The following is a 21215-nucleotide window of genomic DNA, read 5'->3' as shown; positions in this document are numbered from 1 at the left end:
ACTGACCAGTCAGTTTCGCCATCTGCTGAGTTCCAGGTTCAGTGAGAGACCATGTAAGAGACCACATCTCAAAGAACAGCATGAAGAGCAGTAGAGAAAGATACCATCTTGACCTCTGGGGTGTGTGTGTGTGTGTGTGTGTGTGTGTGTGTGTGTGTGTGTGTGTACACATGTGTGTGTGTGTAAACGTGTGTGTGTGCATAAACACACAAAGCAGGAAAGCATTCACATCTATCTTCCTTCGGTGACAAAATGGCTATGACATCGTTGTATATCATATGTTATATCATATGTTATCATCCTCATTATTAGGGACTAAAATTAGATTCTGAAATGCCAACAGTGATGCCATCTCTTCTCTGTCTAGTACTTACTTCTCTGTCTAGTACTTAGATCTCATGTTCATTTTCCATTAGGCTGTCCCACGTTGTATAAAATTAGCCATTTTGTGTCCCTGGTAAGGATACAACGTTGGTTCAGGCTTTGCTCTCTGCGTAAAGGAAGCGTAAAGGGGAAATGAAGATGAGGTTATAGGATGGATCAGGGATTTGGAAATTCCTTCCTCAGGTCATAAAGGAGAAGACAGGGTGGGAAAGTAATGGCACCAAGTAAGGGAGAGGAGGGCATCACAGGTGAGTAGGAGCTGCTGAGAGGCCAGAGGGGGTTACTGCTGGGTGTCTGCTAGCCAGTTCTGCATCAGCCATCATTGCAGTCCAGTGCTCAGTGACTGGGCAAGCACGGAAGCATGTTCCTGTCCTTCCCCTCCCCACTCTAAAGATCATGGCCGCCTCCTACTACAAACATCAGGTCAGCAAGAGAATGGCAAGACAAATGTAGACTCCAATCCCAGTTGACATGGAGACCTTAAGAACTAAAGATCAGGGATCCAGGAGTGTGCTTTCTGTGCTGCATGGCCTGCTGCATGGATGTGCTATGGGGTAAAAGGGATGCACTGCAATGACAATAGATAGGGTGCAGACAGAGAACGAAGCTTGACCAGACACTTGCAGGCCCCACACTGCAGTACATTTTCCTCCGAAGTATAGTCAGGACCCTTTCTACACTATGGGTACATACACTGCTATCAGACAAGGTTGGCCAACAAAATTCTTTGTGGCCAACTAAATTGGAATAGGAGTAAAGACCAGGGCAATATATCTATGTTTTATGATGGGATTTGGGAGGAAATGGAATTCTAGATTTTATCATTTCCCTTAAAGAAGATAAATTCTAGTCTCTGTGGATGGTTTTTAAAAGGACCAGGAGACAAATGTGTAATGTAGGGTCCCAACTCTGAAAACTGTTAGATTCAATGCAAAAAACATCTGATATAAAGTCAGACCCAGAGCTCTTGTTTTGTGTTGACATTCCATCAGTAAATTAAATGCTTAAAGTACTCGGATCCATCTTTATCTGTGATGTTCTAAGATCGAATCTTACAGAACCATGATTTTATTTTATTTCCTCTTATTAAAAACAGATTGTTTTTCTTACACAATATATCCTGATTATAGTTTCCCCTCCTTCTACTCCTCCCAGTTCTTCCCCACCTCTTCTCTGGTCTGGATCCACTCCCTATCTGTCTCTCATTAGAGAACAAACAGATTTCTAGGAGATAATAATTATAATATAATATAATATAATATAATATAATATAATATAATATAATATAAACTAACACATTGGAATTGAACCAAATAAACAAACAGAAGGAAAAGAGTTCAAGAGAAGGAAGACAAATCAGAGACCCATTCACTCTCAAGAATCCCATAAAAGAAAAAAAGTTAAACCAGATGCCACAATACATATGCAAGGAACCTGGTCCAGACCCATGCCAGCCCTGTGCCTGCTGCCTCAGTCTGAGTTCATGGGAGCTTTGCTCATGCTGATCTAGAGAGCCTTGGTTTTCTTGGTATTCTTCATCCCCTTTGGCTCTTACACTCTTTCTGCCTCCTCTTCTGTGGGGTGCAAGGTGAAGTGAAGTGGGATAGGATGTTCCCTGAGCCCTGAGGTGAGGGATTTCCAACACTCAAAGGAAGGAAGGAAAGAGTGAACAGGGTAGTATACCTTTTCTCTATCACAAACCTGGCAAGGGTCTGGTGTGGAGATGCAGGTTTCTGTTGTGAGAATGTGTATCAGAGACTGCCTTGTCTCCCTCTAAAAATAATAGGTCCTGAGGGTCATATGCCCACCCTCTAGCCCCCACTTTCCAGTGGCAGGAAGATCTAAAGATGATGCAGATTTTTTAAACCAATGAATTGTGAGGTATGATTGCCACCCAAAGAGCAATGGAAAAAGTTGGCTGTGCTTGTGTTCTATCCCAGGATGCCCCTACCTCAGAACTGAACCTGTGTGAGCAGAGAGCGCTGGGAAAATCCAGCAGATCAATCTTTGTTACTTGTCAAAGCTAAAAGTTGACTCAGTGCGAGTTATTATGAGTATTTTCAAAGAGAAAACAAAAGGCAAACAGATGGGTCTTTTAGGGTCTTTTAAAAAGAAAACATTGGTCAGCAAAAGACATGTTTAAAAACACATGGTCCATCTGTGGTTTGTGGGACATGAAAACCAAATATAGACTCTACAAACAGCATGCTGCTGGGATTTAGCACAGTTTCCTAAGATATAGCCGGGTCTAAGAATGCTTAACTCTCACACTTTTTTTCAGATACACCTCTATGTAGTTTGTCCTTAGACATCAGTGAAAATTGCATTATTTATGCCAAGTTTCTTAATTTTGAAATTAGTGTTCTGTGCTTTGTACTTTTCTTGTTTTAAGATTCAAACACTCACTTACGGCCAATCACTACAATGAGAACAATGACGTTAGACAGTCCATCCAACTTTCTTATCCACAGCCTCTTGTTGAAGGACTATAGAGGTCCTCCAAGTAGATCATAGTGGTTTTGTGAATGATTCCACCAGTTCTGTAGTGGCCACACCCAACTACAGCTGTGCAAATGATTTCAAGGGATTTTAACATCACCAATAGAAATGTTCAGTTTAACCTGGGTTCTGAGGTAAGATCCATTAGTGACAAGAAATAACTGAGTTCACTTGATGGAAATGACTTACATGGCTTTGCTGGAACGTTTTGATCTGAAGTTCATTTATGGAGGTTGTCTTTCACATCCTAATTATGGGGCTAAATGGAGTTTGGGGTTGGTAAAGTCACTATTGGTTTGCCCCACCACTCAACAACTCGGCCTGCAGTGTCTATCAAGCATGTCATGGAAACTTCTTTAGACATCACTGAGAAACCATGCAGTTGGGCCAGTCTAGCTTTTTCATACAGACAATACCTACTGATGGTTCAGCAAAGGCCTTGTTTTATTATAGTCCACAGCTCTTACGAAACCTGACCTCCTTCCCTTCATGAAGTATATTCATTTATGCAGGCTTCCGTTCATGCTTAACACCTCTAAAGTGAAAGCTGGTACTTTCTGTTTTAAAACAGCCTGATGCAGTTTGATAAAATGAATTCAGGATAAAACTGTTTCTCTATTCACCCCAACCCTCAACTCCTAATCCCACCCCAGTGCTCTAACCAAGAAATTATCAAGACTATCCTGGCCCTTTGCCTAACACAACCGTGATTATATTTCCACACAAACCTGTTCTTCACCCTTCTCTTCAAAATCAGTCATTTGCCCTGCTTGCCCGGTTTCCTTCTAAGTTCCTCTGCTTGCTGCTAGTGTCCTGTTCCTAGAAAGTAGAACATTAGTTTTGGTGTGTGTGTGTGTGTGTGTGTGTGTGTGTGTGTGTGTGTGTGTGTGTGTGTGTGTTTTGAAAGCAAGAAAAAGATGAAAACATAGAGGCAATTCTATTGCCCTCTGACTGTTACAGTTTTGGGACACAAGTACTTGGAACAGCAAAGCCCTGAAAATTGGAGAGCAGGCTCGTGGTGGATAAATAGTTTGCCTTCAGGAGCCATAAAAATGCCAGGAAGGTGTGTTTGCCACCCATAATCCCAGCACTGCAGAAGCAGAGACTGAAGAATCCCTGGAGCAAACTATAGAATGAGGACAACAAGGATCATCGAGCTCTAGGTTCAGCAAGAGACCCAGTCACCCAACAATAGTTCCAGGCTTCATATACACACATGTACATACATATACAGACGTGCATGCATACCATATATACACATACATGTAACAAAAAGGAATCTAAAAGTAAGCAGACCTAAAAATCTAGGCTATGATTATTGGTTTGAATATTCATCACTTGTCTTGCCTTGTTTCTTTATCTTTCATTTTCAGGGCTTCTCAGTGTAGCCTTGGCTGTCCTGGAACTCACTCTTGTAGACCAGGCTGGCCTCAAACTAACAGATCCACCTGGATCCCAAGTGCTGGAATTAAAGGTGTGCTAGTACCAGTGTCTGGACACATTTTGATTGTCTGGATTTGGGACGATGCCAGCATCTAGTGGGCACACAATTGTAAGAATGCAGAGGCATCTGGCTTTAAAATATCAATAGCACTAAGAAACACCCTTTTGTGCATAAAAGAACCTGTGTGATTTTTTTTCTTAGCACAATGTAGACTAAGGTGAATAGCATTATGTATTGTTACTCAACTATACTATTTGCAAGACTACGTGGTTCTCCATTTGCTATGTATTCATTTTCAAAGCTATTCTTCAATGGTGAATATTTCCCATCAAAACAAAAATTCTCAAGCATTATTGGTACCCAAGAGCCGAAACCTTCAGGCACTTCAACACACTCATTTAATGACTATAACTAGTCCTAACTTCTGAGCTATCCTGTACAACCCAGAACATCTATGTAAGAGATACCATCCAACTTCATGTCTAAGGATCTCTGTTCTGCCTCATCTTTCTCCTTCTTCAATACAGTTTAATGGACAATGGACAAGGTTTATTTCCACTTTCTAGATGATGTGCTGTCTTTGAAATAGTACTGAAACTGATATAAACATGGAACTTTAAGTCTATATGTAAGTGATTAGCACCGTCGTGCACTCAGATTATGACTGATCCTTTGTCACAGTCTCATTTCAACCCATATGGAAAGGGTTTTTAGTGGATATTCATTGTACAAAATAATGGGTTGATATATTTTATTCGTATATAAAATGTGCTTTGCTTCTAACCCCCATTATCCTCTCTCCTCATTCCTCCTGGCTCCCTTTCCTCTTTCCAAGCAAGTCTCCTTTTATTTTCATGGCTCACAGATGTGTCTTTTTATCTAAAATTTGTTTACAAGAGGAAATGTGTGGTGTTTACCTTTCTGAGTCTGACCTATTTCACTTAACAAGATGGTCTCCCATTCCATGGATTTTCCAGAAAATGTCACAATTATATTCTTCTGTATAGCTAAATAAAACTCCATTGTGTATATATTCTTTATCCATTGTGATTTGGGCACCTAGGCTGAATTTGGTTATTGTAAATAACACTGTAAGAAACATGGGTGCACTGATACCCATGGAGAGAATTCTTTGAGCAGGCAGAAGGTTATCTTTTCTTTTATTCTGGACAAGGTCAACACTGGGACTCCTCCTGTCACCAACTACCTGAAAACCCCTTCTCCATGCCAAATAGCCTTCAGGAACCATAGAGCCTACTGTTACCAAGGCTTAGGTCGAGAATGCCAGCTGCTAGACTGAACCAGATGATTTTGTTATGTTTCTTTTATTTTCTGGAATGCTGACAGAGAAGTGTCAAACAAATCTGGGGTTTGAAGACTTAGCTTGACTCTAGTGAGTAGATGATGGCTTGGAGGAAATCTTTGGTCAGACAGAAGGACATGTGGGCCGACTAGAATTTGTGAAAAACGTTGAAGTAAAGACAGATTGGTACTGTGCAAAATTCCTTTAACATTGTTCTCAACATACTTGGCATGGCAATAAAGGAGCCATGTATGTTATTTGATATGGCAAGAAAAAAAAAAAGAGCCAAGTCCATCAAGTCTATTCATGTTACTTTTTGCAATGAGGAGATGTATAGTTGTTGGTTCAACTTGGTTAGGCACTTGGTGCTGTGTGTGTGTGTGTGTGTGTGTGTGTGTGTGTGTGTGTGTGTGTGTATAGCATTAACTACTCTGACATGTCACTGATGAGACTGAATTTGAATAGACCTTGTGCCTATGGGCTGCCATTGCCATCACACTAGTCTAGAGTAAATATTAACTCATTATTCTACTTTTGTCTATATCTCCTGCTGGGAATTTAACCCAGACACCTGCACATGCTAGGCAAGCCCTCTGCCATTGAGCTACATCTTAAACACATCATTCAACATTTTAGATATAGACACCCTGATTCCTTTTTTTTCAACTATAACTAATGACAAATTATGAAACATAGTAGGAAACTATGAACTAGCCATAATTTTGTGATTCTAACATAATTATATAGTTGGTAAATTTTCTAGGCTTTGTGTATTATTTTAGGTGAATTGGGGTTTGCTTTTTCTCTTTTAATTGGCTTTTTAAACTTAGCATTGCATATCTGTATCTGGAGTGGTGAGTGATTTTCACAACACTCAGATTTAATGGTTGCCTATTTCCAGGCTGTTATATTCTAGTTTATTTCTTTCTCTTTGAAAATTTAGGCTATCTCTTCTGTTGCATGCCCGCGTGCTTCTTTGGTTTAATGTCATTGTAAAATAGTGCCATAGTAAACATATAAAAGCACACTAATATTTCTCAACTTTAGAATGCATCGCCATGCAAAATGCTTGAGTTTTCTACAGGGAAAGATTTAGAAGGTGGATCCTTTTACTACTTCATATTCATTGTGCAAAAGTACCCCTCCAGTGTACTTGTGAAAAACAGACATTAAAACTGACAAAGGGAAAGAAAGCCAGTTTTTTCTCTGTGTAGCACAATTAATTTGATAAATCATTGGATATATCAAAGCATTCCTTCTCATATAACAATAAAAATGCTAATAGAATGTGATACTGGTCAGAACTGATGACAGAAATCTTTGCTTTCCAGATGCAGAATAAGTTGCAAAGCATGAACCTAGAAAGCAAAATATCTTACATATTATTTATATAACCTCTACAATCTCTAAAGATAAAAGATTAGCAAAAGCTTTAAAGAAAGAACTCCCCTGTAGTTCCTCAGAGATAAACATTTATATCTCCCAGCTATTCCATTTATAAGAGGATATGAACACAAAGCCAGAAAACATTCACTCATCAGGCAATTAAGGCTTCCTCTGGGGAGACTGGCTTAGGGCATCTTATAGTTTGCATAGTGATCAATGGCCTCATGATCCAAGATTTCTCTCTTACAATAAATTCTGTACTCTAATAAATCTGATCATCATGAGCCAGAGGACCGTACTAGCAGCACACATAAATAAAATGCAGCCACAACATTTAGAATAGTAGAACCTAGAGAGTCAAGCATTCTCATTAATCATAAGTAAAGTTTTAGCTTCCGTTATGTCCTCCTTTGTCTTTGTCACATGAATGACGATTTATAGCTGTGAGGTGGGCCATGTGCCATACTAGCCCACACTAATTAAACATTAAGAAACATATGGATCTGTCCATTAGAGTGAAAATCCAACACAAATATTTCAAGAGTCACTTTTTGGGCATCATGAAACATAGTCTTTATACTGGCCTGATTATAAGAAATCAAAAGCCCTCCCCCCCACCCCATTAAATGTAATAACATATGATATAGATTGGTTTTTCCTTCATACACAACGATAAAAATACTGGGCCTGATAAAATAGCCATGTCAATGTTTTTATTTATGACAACAACCAGGGACATGCATGGGTCTTTGCCTCGGAAATAGGAGTCTCCGGTTGGGTGGTCAATGGAACTTTGTTCATAATGCAAATGAAGCGCCTCACTAGACAGTTCTTTAAAAACAACCAATGACATTTGTACTAGAGACATTTGAAAGGTGCTTGGAAAACAACAGCCACTTTGGAATGATCAAGGGAAGGTACTTGGAGTCTAACGGGCTTTTTCTCTGTCACCAAGCTAATCGCTTGTTTTCTTCAGACTACCTGCCCATCTTTTGAGGATCACTCCCAGTTTTTATATTCATACACACGGTATATTATTTAAAAGTGCACTCTGCTCAAAAGAAGGCAGTTCCAGCGTCGTATCCCAACACTAACTAATCTTTGCACCACCGTATCCTGTCCTTCACATGGGCAAGGAGAGGGCCTTTTCGCCTGTGCAGCTCTGTTTTGGTGACTAAATCCCAGGTTAAAAAGGTTTCCACTTTTAACTAACAAAATTCATAGCTTAATTTTTATGAATTACAGGTGGTCTTTATGAGCCTATGCAAAAGCTTTTGGGACTGTGGACTGGTAGCCCTGGATGACATTACCATTCAACTAGGAAACTGCCGGTCTCCAGGTAAGACTTTGTTCACTTCGGTCATGAGTCTCTCTAACCTGTGATAGAAACTTCCAGTTCCTCTAAGAACCTCATATATTTGACCTATGATATTCTATCCTTTACTTTTCTTGACAGTCATGCCTCTCCACGAACTTTTGTAGTAGAGTCTACAATTTGGAAATAAAGACTCCAGTGTTCCGTATGGTTTCGCAGGTGTGACTTCCCCTCAGTGTAAGGAACATTAGCGACACCTCCCTGAATGGTGGGGAGGGTGGGGAGGATGCTCCTAAACTGCCCCCAAATAGTACTTTAAAAACAAGTGCCCTTTAGCCTAACTAACATTATAAGTAGCACTGTGCTCTTAGAGAATGCACATTTTCAAATAATACTGATGCATTCTTATTTCACAAATGCTTGTGCGATATATTGAGACATATACTATTAAATATTTAATAAAGATGATATATTCTAAATTAATTGAGGGACAGTAAAACAAACCCTACAGCAGCAGCAGGGGACACAGCCTTATGCTGCTGCTATGTCAGCCTAGCGATTATTTGTTGTTTTATTATTTTAGATCCTTGAGAGTCTAGACAACATTGTTTTGATCATGTTTATCTCCCCAACTCTTCCCAGAACTACTCCCTTTCCCTATTCACTCAGCCCTGAGAGGTTTTTCCCTAAACCATTCAAGACCAATTTGTGCCACCCAAAATACTCTTGAATGTGTGTCCTTCCACTGAAACATGGTCAACTTTGAGAAACTCTTAGACAATCTGATCCTTCCTTTTCAATTAGCTATATTAGCTGTCACTTGTGAGGGATAGGATTGGGTGCCCACTGCCCCCACACCATGCTAAGATTCAGTCTGGCTTAGCCTCACACAGATTTTGTGCCACAACTGCTGTGAGTTTATATGTGCAGCTGCCCTGCTGTGTCCAGATGTTCCCTTGCTGTCATCTACAGTCTCTGGCTATTACACTCCTCCACAGTGATCCTTGGTGGAGCAGTTCTTTCAAAGACCTCAACTCAGGCCTCCATACCTCAGATAAGATTTTCTGAATGAATCAGAATCAGAGTCGGAACTTATCAAGGAAAGGTATTAACATAGATTTAAGTTCTGGTGTCAACACAAGGTAGCTAGAAAATGAACAGTAAATACCCAAGACATGACTGCAGAGCCTCAAGAGAGAGTCTCAATGGTCATAGCCAGAATTTTTGATGGCTTTTGAAGTTTCATTGTTCAACGGTTTTCTAAGACGTTTTCATTTTTGGTAAAAGAGATCATAGAGTGGTTTCTGATGTGCACTGATAAACTTAAAGGCTGTTAAAAAGACAAAACCATAGGTCACAGGGCTGAGGGATTCCTAACTATTTTAGTCACAAGTGAGTTGAGACATATTCTATCTGCAGAATAAGTTCATAATCTCGTTTGTGAGTTTTTCAGAACAAAACATATTTGCATCTGATAATGGAGTAAGATTAAACACTAAAATTATATTTGTTTTTATGTATATGAGTACATTTCAGACACACCAGAAGAGGGCATCAGATCCCATTACAGATGGTTGTAAGCTGCCATGTGGTTGCTGGGAATTGAACTCAGGACTCAACCAGTGCTCTTAACCACTGAGCCATCTCTCCAGCCCAACAAGAAAGTCATATACAAGTAATAAGCAAGGCTCACTGCTACTTAAAATAGTTCTAAACTTGTCAAAATCTTCCACTCTTGGCTGGCTTGAGATTTTAACCAGACTCCAGAATGAGCTCCTCCAAGCCATTTCTTCATAATTTCCCTTTTATCTTTATCTTACTTCAGATCAACTCCTGACAGTGGGACAGGAGCATGCTAGGCATGGTGGGTAACGGGTGAGCGAGTGGTACACCTCAGAGATCTTCCTAAGCATCTCCTTTACAGCAGCCAAAGTGTAGCACCTGATGCTGGAGAATAGCTGAAAAAATTATTCGGATTGGTGGCCTGGCTCAGTGGCTTACATAGCTTACCCGGGCTCTGTATTTTCTCTCCCACAGAACTAAAAACAAAGGAAGGAAGACATCTTGTTTTCTGAGCCTTTGGGAGGACAGTAACAAAATATCTGCACCCAAGGCACAGAACAGGAAATGGGGCCTCAGTAATTAACACTGTATACAAAATTAAATACAAGAAAAACAAAAAATAGATCATCAAAATTTTACAAAGAATGTGGATGTAGGGAGGCATAGCAAAGTTGAGACAAAGAAGAAAATCATCACTGAGTTGAGAGACAGCATTACTCTGGTGGTAACGACTTCTGCTGTTCCTAAAGATACCATTCAAAGACAAGTATTGGCTAGAGGTGTACTGCTCGCTAGGGTGTGCAGGTCCCTGGCTTAACCCTCAGTGTAAAACACAGTTGCATCTGGTAATGGAAAATGAGACTTTTATTAACAAAATAACAGTTCTTTGTACTTTTTTACTACTAATGATTGTATCATTATGTGTCCTAAATTCTTCACACGCATCATTTTATTTAATCCTCGCAATCCAATGAAGTGGATGCCATTAATATCCACAAATACAAACACGAACACTGAGGAACAGAACAATGACATCATCTGAGCTGCGTGGTTCTGCCAACAGCAGTCAGTTGATTTCACCCATCTCTGCTCCTCCTCCAGAGGAGTCATGGAGCTGATCTGAGCAGACCCTTCATTCACCCTGGGTTTTTGAAGAAAGCTCTTACATTATACAACTTTTTCATTTTTGTTTTTATTTTTATTTTCAAAGAGGCAGCGTATCTACAGTTTTCAGGGCTCTGCAATTCCACTCAAACAAACTTCCGAGTTGGGGGAGTGTCATGCTCAAAGTAACCCAATATTTCAGATCTAGAGTTTGGATTCTGTGCCACCATGATAGGCCCCATGATGGAGCATAGACAAAGCTGGATAGGCCACCTGTGGGGGTCTGCCTCTCCATAGGCTTGACAGATGGCCAGACACCTCTCAGACATGCAAAGTGGGCTGCTAGGAGCCTGGGAAAATACATATTCATTGACTGTCTCAGTAATTGCAGCACCTGCTGTTTCCTTACAGAGAGACTTCCACCTCCACCTGGAGAGTGCACTTTTGATCAAGATGAATGTGCGTTTACACAGGAGAAAAGGAACCGGAGCAGCTGGCACAGGGGGAGGGGAGAAACACCCACCTCCTACACAGGACCCAAGGGAGATCACACTACTGGGGTAGGTGAGTTATGCCACATGGTGCTGTTTCCTAAGAACATAACTTAGCATACTAGTGGGCATTTACTGCATTTTGAACGTTCAGATTTATGTCTTGTGTCTAGAATGACGTGCATGGTATTCTACATACACAAGAATTTTAATAGGTTCATAGGGAAATTGTCTTTTGTAACACTGCTTAATGTGTATTACGAAGGCAAGCTAGAACTAGCTTTAGAGGAACAATAGTAGAAAGCAGTGAAGAAAATCAAAATGGACGCTAACAGGCTTAGTGTGTAACTGGGGAGATGGAGAACAGGCAGACAGGTTCAACTCTGTACTTACTATAGATGAAACAAAGACAGAAAATTCATCTGTGCATCTCGAGTCACTGTTCTTGTGATGAAGCAAGGAGAGCAGATAGCTAGAGGTGGCATTCTCTCTCTCTCTCTCTCTCTCTCTCTCTCTCTCTCTCTCACACACACACACACACACACACACACACACACACACAAGGTCTTGTTCAGGCTGGCCCAGAAGTCAGGATCTTCTTGTCTTGGCCTCCTGAGATCTCAAGAATTTTGATATACGCCACCTTGCCTGGCTAAGGCATATGTGTTCAACACAGAATGTGTATGTTACAATAAGACAGACTCAATGTTGGTTTTCCTCCTGCTACTACTGTATATCAGCAAGTGAAAACAGTGGGAAAGTCTGCCTCTGTTTGGTCTAACAGTTAGATTGAAGCACAGCCTCAATTCACAGTTCAAGAAAGGAAATTTGTCCCTGAACTAAACTCACAGAAATCATTTATACTAAGATTTAGGGTCCATATAGAGAAGCCAGTAGGATATGTTGGGTTAAATTGTGTTGTACCTTATGACTAACCTCAAGACAAACATATGTCCAAGTAACATAGAGCAACATTCAGTGTACATAACCTTTCTACTGAATTATCCAAGCATGGTAAACACAACCACAAATAATTTTATTTTTCTTATATCCTTGACCATATACCCTGAATACTTTTATCCTCATTCCTGGGTCAATCCCTTAACTTCCAGTTTTGCTGAGTTATTAGAACAGTCATAATTCAGGCATGTTAAAGAGTCTAGTTCATGATATCTTCTGCTCCTGAGATTCTCTCTTCTATCTTTTGTATTCTGTTGGTAATGCTTGTATCTATGACTCCTGATCTCTTTCCTAGGTTTTATATCTCCAGGATTGTCTCCCTTTGTGGTTTCTTTATTATTTCTATTTCCATTTTTAGATCCTGGATGGTTTTGTTCAATTCTTTCACCTGTTTGGTTGATTTTTGTGTTCTCTTTTAAGGGCTTCTACCTGTTTACCTGTATTGTCCTGTATCTTTATATGGATGTTATTTGTGACCTTCTTAAAATCCTGTAACACCATCATGAGTTGTGTTTTAAATCAAATTCTTGCTCTTCTGATGTGTTGGGGTATCCAGGGCTCACTGTGGTGGGGGAACTGGTTCTGATGATGCCAAGTGGCCTTGGTTTCTGTTGCTTAGGTTCTTGCCCTTGTCTCTTACCATCTGCTTATCTCTGGTGTTAGCTTGTCCTACTGTCTCTGACAGTGGCTTGACCCTCCTATAAGCCTGTGTGTCAGCACTATTGGGAGACCAGCTCTCTCCCAGGGGGATCTGCGTACAGATTGCTGTGGCACGGGGTCAGCTCAGGGCACAGACAAGAACCGGAAGGATCCTGTCCCAGACTGCTCCTCAGTTCCTGTGTCCTAAGGGCTCCAGATGGGTTCCTCTTGGGCCAGGAATGTGAGCAGAAATGGTGGCCTCACCTGTGCTCTCAGGTGTGTCAGCACTTCTGGATGACCAGCTCTCTCCCAGCGGGATCTGGGTACGAAGAGCTATGGCCAAGAGTCTAGTCCAAATCAAAACCTCCATTTGTCATTCCTTCAAAAAGCTTCTGATGTCCTCAGCTGAGACTTGACTCCTTGTTTCAGGAGGATAAAGGGGAGGCCTGCCTAGTCTTACATCTTTATTTCAACACTTTGCCAGCCTTCCCTGTTTGGCATCTTCTAGTTCAGGATAGGTATAGGAAGACTTAAAAGAACTTTTAAATATTTGGTGCTATTTTAAATTCTCTCTTGGCTATTGACTATCCCCTCATTGTGTCAGATGTCAAATGCCGGCCAATTGGAACTTCCGCAGCACAGCCTTTCTAGAAGTGCCCACTCTACCTAAGCCCTTCAGAACCAGCCCTTTGTACTTGCTGCCTCCCTATTAAGGTACACACCTTTGTACAGCCACCCAGGTTTTTCTGAAAGTTTCTACTTTCTTTGAAGAGCATTTTATCTCATGTACTTTCCCAGATTGTCACTGGCCTCAGAAACTAATGTGCTGTCACATAAAATGTGCCACCTGGCCCTGCAGCTGCCCTTTCCCATGCTGTATTGGCAGATGCAGGAAAAGTAGTTCCTCACGGCACAGTGCTATTGAAAAGATTCAACATTGGCCAAAGGTAAACCAGATGTCCACTTTCAGTATTGGCTAATGATTCTAACAATACTACACCCTGAGGCTCCCGCTGAAAACAGATGAGGAAGTTACACTGATAACTATCTGTCATATCTGGAAACACTTGGGTAGCATACAACAGAAACAGAACTCAAACCAGCTTCAGTGGGTAGAGGGCTCCTTCTGAATTTGGATACTGGAAAAGATCCGTTCAGGCATATTCTGATGCAAGGGATTAAAGGATATAGTCATGAGACTCTTGGCTCTTTTTCCACTGCTTTTTCTGGATTGGTTTCGGTCTCAGAATGAATAGCCCACCGTGGCAAGCAGAGGTAGCCTCATGGACTTTCAACACTGATTTCTGTGGAAAGAGATAATATGATGAAAATCTCCAATCTGAGCCCTTTTTTTGAGAAAGGGTTTTTACAATGGAGTCCTGGCTGACCTGAAATGTGGTATGTAGACAAGGCTTAAATTCACAGAGATGCATCTGTCTGTGTCTGCCTCCCGGGTGCTGGAATTAAAGACCTGTGATGCAATGCCCAGCAACAATGAGCCTTATTGCCTCTGAATAGCAATGTCATGAGGGCCGAGTTGAATTCCCACAGTTCCAAATATTGTGACTTATATATGATAGACATGCAAAAATCATTGTGGGATAAGTGAACAAATGCATGAATGAATGAGTGAGTAAGTAAAGGAATAAACAAAAACATTTACTAGAACATGTAAGAATAGTCATTATTTAGCAAGACCTCCAATAATTGTCTTGGCAGTACACACTTATAATCAAGAGGCTGAGGCAGGAGCCTGGGTCATATAATGAAATCTGGGCCACTCTGGGCTGTATAACAAGTCCTGTACCAAAACAAAAACAAGCAAACGACCACTAAAACCCTCCCTAGAAAAAATGGGATTGTGGAGAGATAGAATTTTTGCTATCAGGGATGCAATAGAGAAGAGCAGATCAGTTTAACTCATCTGTTATAAAAATGGTTTCCTGGGAGAAGGTTGATAGTTTTTATTCCTTTTATGCGAACATAAAGATTTCATTTAGAGGTATAAAAAGATGCCATCAAGCATTAGCATAAGATGACTATGGCAGAGGAATGGGGGAGAATATACTGGATAATAAAGATGGTGGATTCGGTCCCCAGCTCCGAAAAAAAAGAACCAAAAAAAAAAAAAAAAAAAAAAAAAAGATGGTGGAATGGCTTAGTCATGAAAGACAGGGCAGGACCAGTAATAGTGGAGGCGCCTCTCCTGAGAAAGAGCAAAGAAAAACAATGAAGCCAGGGGTAGAAGAGACTCCGGCATGGGCTTTGGAGTTGGGATAACCCAACAAATTCACTCACTGAGGATGGCCCTAGGGAACCTTCCTACATTCTCAGTTTCCGGTTTAACTTCTAGAAAACGAGAGTAACTACAACTACCTACTCAGTTACCTGGTTACAGGGAGTGGTCCCAGATCAAGGTATCAGCATGACTTCTTTCCTCTGGCTTCTCTGGCTTGCAAATGGCTACCTTCTGCCATGTCCACATATGGCCCTCCCTCTGTGCCAACACATCCCTGAGGTCTCTTTTTTTATCCACCCTAACAGTCCTCTTTTAATTTGATTTCATCTTGAAAAGCCCAGTCTCTAAATATAGCCACACTGTTGAGGTTAGAGCTCCATCACGTGTGTTTTGGAGAGCTGCAGCTTAACCCATAGCAGACTCCCTCCCAGGAGTCAGTGTCATGGAATGGATATCAAAAGAGAAGGAAAATTTCTTTCATGTTAAATGGGTGACAGCCCCGGCCTGCTCCTGCTCCTGGTGGCTTTGTGCTACACTCTAGGCTTGCCTGACTTATAGAGCATGCTCTACACACCACATAGAACATGCTCCTCCACACACATTTGAATCTATGAAAATCTATCAAAAACATGTGCAGTATGTATTAAATAGCTCATAACTCTAGTCCTTTACTGACATCATTACTGGCTATGGGGACATATGTTAATTAACGTGGGTGGCTTTGTTTGAAGATACTGTGGTTATGTTTCCTTTGGCTCTTTTAAAACTTAAAAGACCGTTTCAGCTGGCTAGGGTGAAACTTCATAGAAAGACAATGAATACAAATGTTTCTTACTGAGCTTCGCATTTATTCTGAATGAGTACTAGACACATGAAATGGAGTTCTCTGGTGCACAGTGTAGAGAATGTTGATTTTTAAAAAATAAATTGTCTCACCTGCTTCGATATTAAATTCCAAAAGATTCGCAAGACGCCTTTCAGACTTTTGACTGGTAAAATATTTTGGGATCTATATTTTTATTCCTGTGCATAGCGATGCAAAGCAAGAAGACAAATTCTACTATACTATGCCCAAGGTACCTATAGATATCTAGCATTGGGTTAGGGCTATCAAGTACTTTAATGACCCTCTCACTGTAAAGCTCGGGTTTGTTTGATGAATATTTACTCCTGCCAGGACTCCGTGCCTGGAATCATTATACCCTTCCTACAACCTGTAATATAAGTTAAAAGTCCCGATTTCCAGATGGGGAAATAAAAGCTTGGAGGAGTTAAATGTCCTTCAGAGTTACATAGTAGTAACCAGTAAAGCGGGGACTGTATTTCGGGTATACTTGGTTCCAGTGATCATATTCTTTGCACACTGCCTCACTGGCTTCACTGACACACCACACATGACTCATGATGCATGTGGTCAACAGAAATAATCCTTAATCAACAGAAATGAACTATTTCTACTGTTTATTTTCTGATACTATGAGTGTAACTCCAGGAGTACACCCCATTCCCCTAGCCACATGGAAAAGTAGCTTTCTTGTCTTTTAGTTTTTAATAGTATGGGCTAAATAAGGCTGACATATCAGCTCTGAGATCGAAGAGAAATGAGTGTGACTCTTTCAAAAATGAAAGCATAAACAGACTCCTCTAAAACAACTGACTGGGTTTCTCTATGCATTTATTCAATTGAGGAGAGAGTATGGGTGTGTGCCTGCATGTGCCACAGGGTGAGTGTGCAGGTCAGAGTCTCCTCTCTGTCTACCATGTGGATTCCTGAGATTGAACTTAAGTCATCAAGCTTGGGGCAAGCACCTTTACCCTCTCAGCCATCTCACCAACCCCACAAACAACTAATTATTCACGCTACCAGCATCAGAAGTGATGTCTGTAAGAATCAAATACCTTAGAATTTGAAGTTACCATTAATATCACCCAATCCCATTCCACATTTTCCCAGTGCTCAATACCCATTTAAAAAAAAATCCAAAAAGCTTGGAGCTACAAACAAAGCAATAAAGGTCAAGTCGTAAAGGTGGTGGAACAGCACAGAGCAGCAGCTCTCCCTGGCAGTGCCTTGAAGGGTAAGCCAGAGTAGATCAGGAACGGTAAAGAATACGCACATGGCAGGATGAAGTGACACTGGTAGGAGACATGTAGCCCTTTAAACAGTGATACAGCTTTCGGGGACGCTAAGTTACAATACTAGCCATCGGATACTCTCAGCTTAGAGTCCCATGAAAGTGGACACTCAAGTGCGTCCTTATATAGAGGTTGCATGCTTAAAGCTGAGTCCCCACAACAGGAATGGGGGACAGAATCATACAACAAGTAAAGTAACCCCATACAGCCAAGAAGCATCCTTCACTTGGCCACTGCTATGTCTAACTGATTGCTTGAGGTAGTGGAGACATCTAATAAATGCGTTGGTCCCAGCCATCCAATGGAGAGTACGAGGGGAAATCCTTTTCCATACACTCCTACCCTCACTGGCTTAGATATGTGACTCCTCACGAATTCCCATGGGTGCAGAGAAATTCTGCAGGGGCTTAAGCTAGGAGTGACTGAAGACACCTCTATTTTGAAAACCAAAGGCCATCAGTTTCTGCCTTGGATCCAAGATAAGGCATCTACCAAGGTGCTTCTGAGTCAGTTTTATCTTTTCAATTTCCTTGCTTAAAGCCTTCAGTGTAGAGTTGGCAAAACTCAAACAAGGGAAGCCAAAAGGAAGGCAGGGGGAAGGGTCAGAGAAACCTGTGTTATAGACAGCTGCATTAGATGGTCAGTCAATACATGTCCGATAAATGAAAAGAAAAGCTCAGGAAAGCCACACTATAAATACGTCAAGCTGCTGGGTGTCTGTCAGAATCAATACATCATCTCAGGTTAAATAAAGACAAGCCCTGTGAATGGAGCTCTTCGATTTAGCTGCCAAATGGGTCAGATGATGCTGATTTCCCAGGAATGGAGTGTTTGGGAGGTAGCCCACCTCTTCTGACTCAGTGTCTGTGCCCAACCTGTTCCCCATGAGTGCCTTAGTAGGAAAGGTGCAGATGAAAAGGGGCTGAGTAAAAGTGTCACTGCTCTTAGCATGACCCAAGCACTTCCCCAAACAAGCACTCTTGAGCGGCTAGAGAGGCTGGTTAATTGCCAGAATGCTGATAAAGTTAGCTTTGATCATCGCTTCTGCCAGTGTTCTTGTTGCTCTTGTGGAGGTCTTCATTCTGCTTCTTTGAAATCCTTCCCACCACCTGCTTGCTTTTTAATAGTTCCAAGTTCATTGGTGAAATTCTCCATCTTATCCATTTTCTTCAATATACTCACATATTTTATATACTCATATAAACATAGGCATGTGTTTTATAGTGCTGGGGATTGAACCCAGAGCCCTGCACGTAACCGGCAAGAGTGGCGTTATTAAACTATACCCTAACCCTTCAAACTTGTTATTATATACTCAAACCTTTAAACTATAATCTCTTATGTGAGAACTCCACATATGGGCTACCTATTTCCCACAAGCTTGTCTACACACACACACACACACACACACACACACACACACACACACACACACCTTAAAATCTATGATAAATTTGACTGAATTTTTGAACTCTCATCAATGAAAACTCACAGAACACTTCTGTAATGGTGTTTTCCTGCTAGAGGACAACTGAGGCAGTATGAGGTAGGGCTGTGGCTCTGCTTCCTGGACACACATCTGGTTCTGTCTACACCCTCCCTGGGAATGGTTTCCAACAGCGGCATCCTGAGTTTATTGAGGAATTGTCCTCTCTACTATGTACTAAGTTTAAACACTGCCTCTAGCTGGAGAGAGGGCAGGAAACAGCACCTTGTTTTGTGTTTAAATTTCTTTCTCTTGGTATCTTCGAGCAAAGAACTTGACATATACCCCAAAAAAAGACTGCCAAGTGATAAATTCTGTTTTCTGCCCCCTTTTTCTTATAAAATGTGGCCCTCCCTACCCCTGGCTGCCTGAGAGACTTTGAACACTACTTTGTGCTCACATCAGTGAGTCTGTTGGTGTCTTTGCCATGATACCTAAAGAGGGAGGCAGCTGGAGACATCTCCGGCTCATTTTGTGGACTTTCCATTTTCTCTGGAACAGCTCGGTTGGTTCCTCGATGCCTTGCAACTTAGGACATTCTCTGGATGCTCTGTTGTTACAGAGCCTCCCTGTTGGATCAGGATTGATGGAGACGATGTGAAAATCAAAGAAGAGAGCGAGCTCTAGCAAACCAACAGAGGGTAGTAAAAGTGAGGACTGTGCATAAAGAAGCAAGAGGCCTGAGATTTTACAGAGCAGGAGAAGGAACTTTTCGGGTGGAAGATCCCATCTGTAGATCTGGTTGTAAATGCAAACAGCAGTTGGTAGGCCGACCTGACTTTCTGATCAGGAGCTTTTTGGCTCCTAACTACCTACTACCTAAAGACTTTAGGAGCCTGCAACTTTCCTGTCTGCAGAGGCTTGTAAGTCATTAACCCTTCAAAAGCCTTGATTTTTTTTTCTATTAGTCTGTCCTAAATTTCCTCCAGGTATATTAGCAGTATCAATCACACACTAGAGGCCAAAGAGGTGGCTCTGATATCTCCTTCTGTAACAGCATTTTCTTATAACAGAAGTTAAGAGCATTGCTTTATTTTGTACTTCAATGCAACCAATCACATTTTTTAGAATATTTTTGTTTATATTTGACAATTTCAAATATGTATACATATGTATACACATCTTAGTCATATGGAACCTTCATCCCCTTTCCTACTCTCTAGACTCTTCCCTAAACCTTCCCCTTCCCACCTTCATGTCCTCTTCTTTTGTCTTTTGTTTTTTTAAAGAAATGACCCACTGAGCCTGCATGGGTGTGGGGTCATCTAGCAAAGCATGGGCCTACTAGTGGCCACACCCCAAAGAAAAATGGCTCCTATCCCCCAACAACCATCAATTGCCAATAACTCCTCATTTATGAATGGAATCTCATGAATCTCTCCCACATCCACTCCAGAATGTTGACTGGCTTGACCTTATGCCGGTCCTTGCAGATTACCACAGAGGATGTGAATTCACGAGTACAGTGGCCATGTTGCGTCTCAGCACCCTCCACTCCCTCCAGTTCTTCTATTGCATTCTGCCTTTCCCCAATGTTTCCTGAGTCCTAAGAGGTTGATTTAGACGTCTCATTTGGAGCTGAGCATTCAACAGTAACTTAAACTCGGCATTTGGATCCAGTATATGTTTCCCACTGTCAATACAAAAAGAAGCTTTTTTTAACTAAGTTTTAGAGAAGCACTAATCTATGCGTATAAACAAATATTTAGAAAGCAGTTTGACATCATGTTCATTGCAAAACAACAGTAGTAAGTTCTCTCCTAGGGCCTATGACCTCCCAGTCATGGGATTTTCACCAAGTTTAGAATACCAGGTATGACATCCTTCCTATGAAGCAGATCTGAAATCCGATTGGTTGTTCTCACAACAGCCATGCCACTAGTGCACAGGTAGGGACTGAGCCTAGCTCAGTCTGCTGACACGGAGGGTCCACCTCTAGGTAAGTCTACTGATGAATTTTCTTGCCCCCAGCCTGCTTTCAGCACTGTGAAGGCCAGTCAGCCCATGTGCTACTATTCCCTACTTCCATTAAGGACGTCATCCTCTCCCTCTCTCACATGCCCTTTCTAGCTTTCTGACCACCAAAGATACCCCACATTCAATACAGAAACATAAAAATTTGAAGCTAGCATCCATGTGTAAGGGTCCATGAAGCACCGGATTTTCTGAGCCCGAGTTATCTTGCCAGTCCCACACATTTCCCTACAAATTTAATAATTGCATTTTCTTTATAACTGAATAAAATTCTATTGTGTAAATACATCAC

The 21215-nt window shown here is 41.3% G+C and overlaps 2 protein-coding genes across 3 annotated transcripts in view; one reads left to right on the top strand and one right to left on the bottom strand.

Moving 5' to 3' along the window:
• LOC120100003 (40S ribosomal protein S12-like) overlaps positions 1–21215 on the bottom strand; it is a 673396-nt gene that overhangs the window by 346989 nt on the left and 305192 nt on the right. The gene's annotated exons all lie outside the window — the stretch shown is intronic.
• Mamdc2 (MAM domain containing 2) overlaps positions 1–21215 on the top strand; it is a 152533-nt gene that overhangs the window by 113110 nt on the left and 18208 nt on the right. The window contains exons 10-11 of one of the 2 annotated variants that reach the window (XM_039101390.2): positions 8262–8355; positions 11410–11562. In XM_039101390.2, coding sequence (XP_038957318.1) covers positions 8262–8355; positions 11410–11562 — 247 coding nt within the window. The remainder of the gene's footprint in view (positions 1–8261; positions 8356–11409; positions 11563–21215) is intronic. The other variant, XM_063281029.1, reaches the window with a different exon arrangement.

This window comes from Rattus norvegicus, chromosome 1, assembly GCF_036323735.1.
Source record: "Rattus norvegicus strain BN/NHsdMcwi chromosome 1, GRCr8, whole genome shotgun sequence".
Taxonomy (NCBI): domain Eukaryota; kingdom Metazoa; phylum Chordata; class Mammalia; order Rodentia; family Muridae; genus Rattus; species Rattus norvegicus.
Note: the sequence above shows the minus strand (reverse complement) of the source record. Positions and strands in the feature narration are given on the sequence as shown.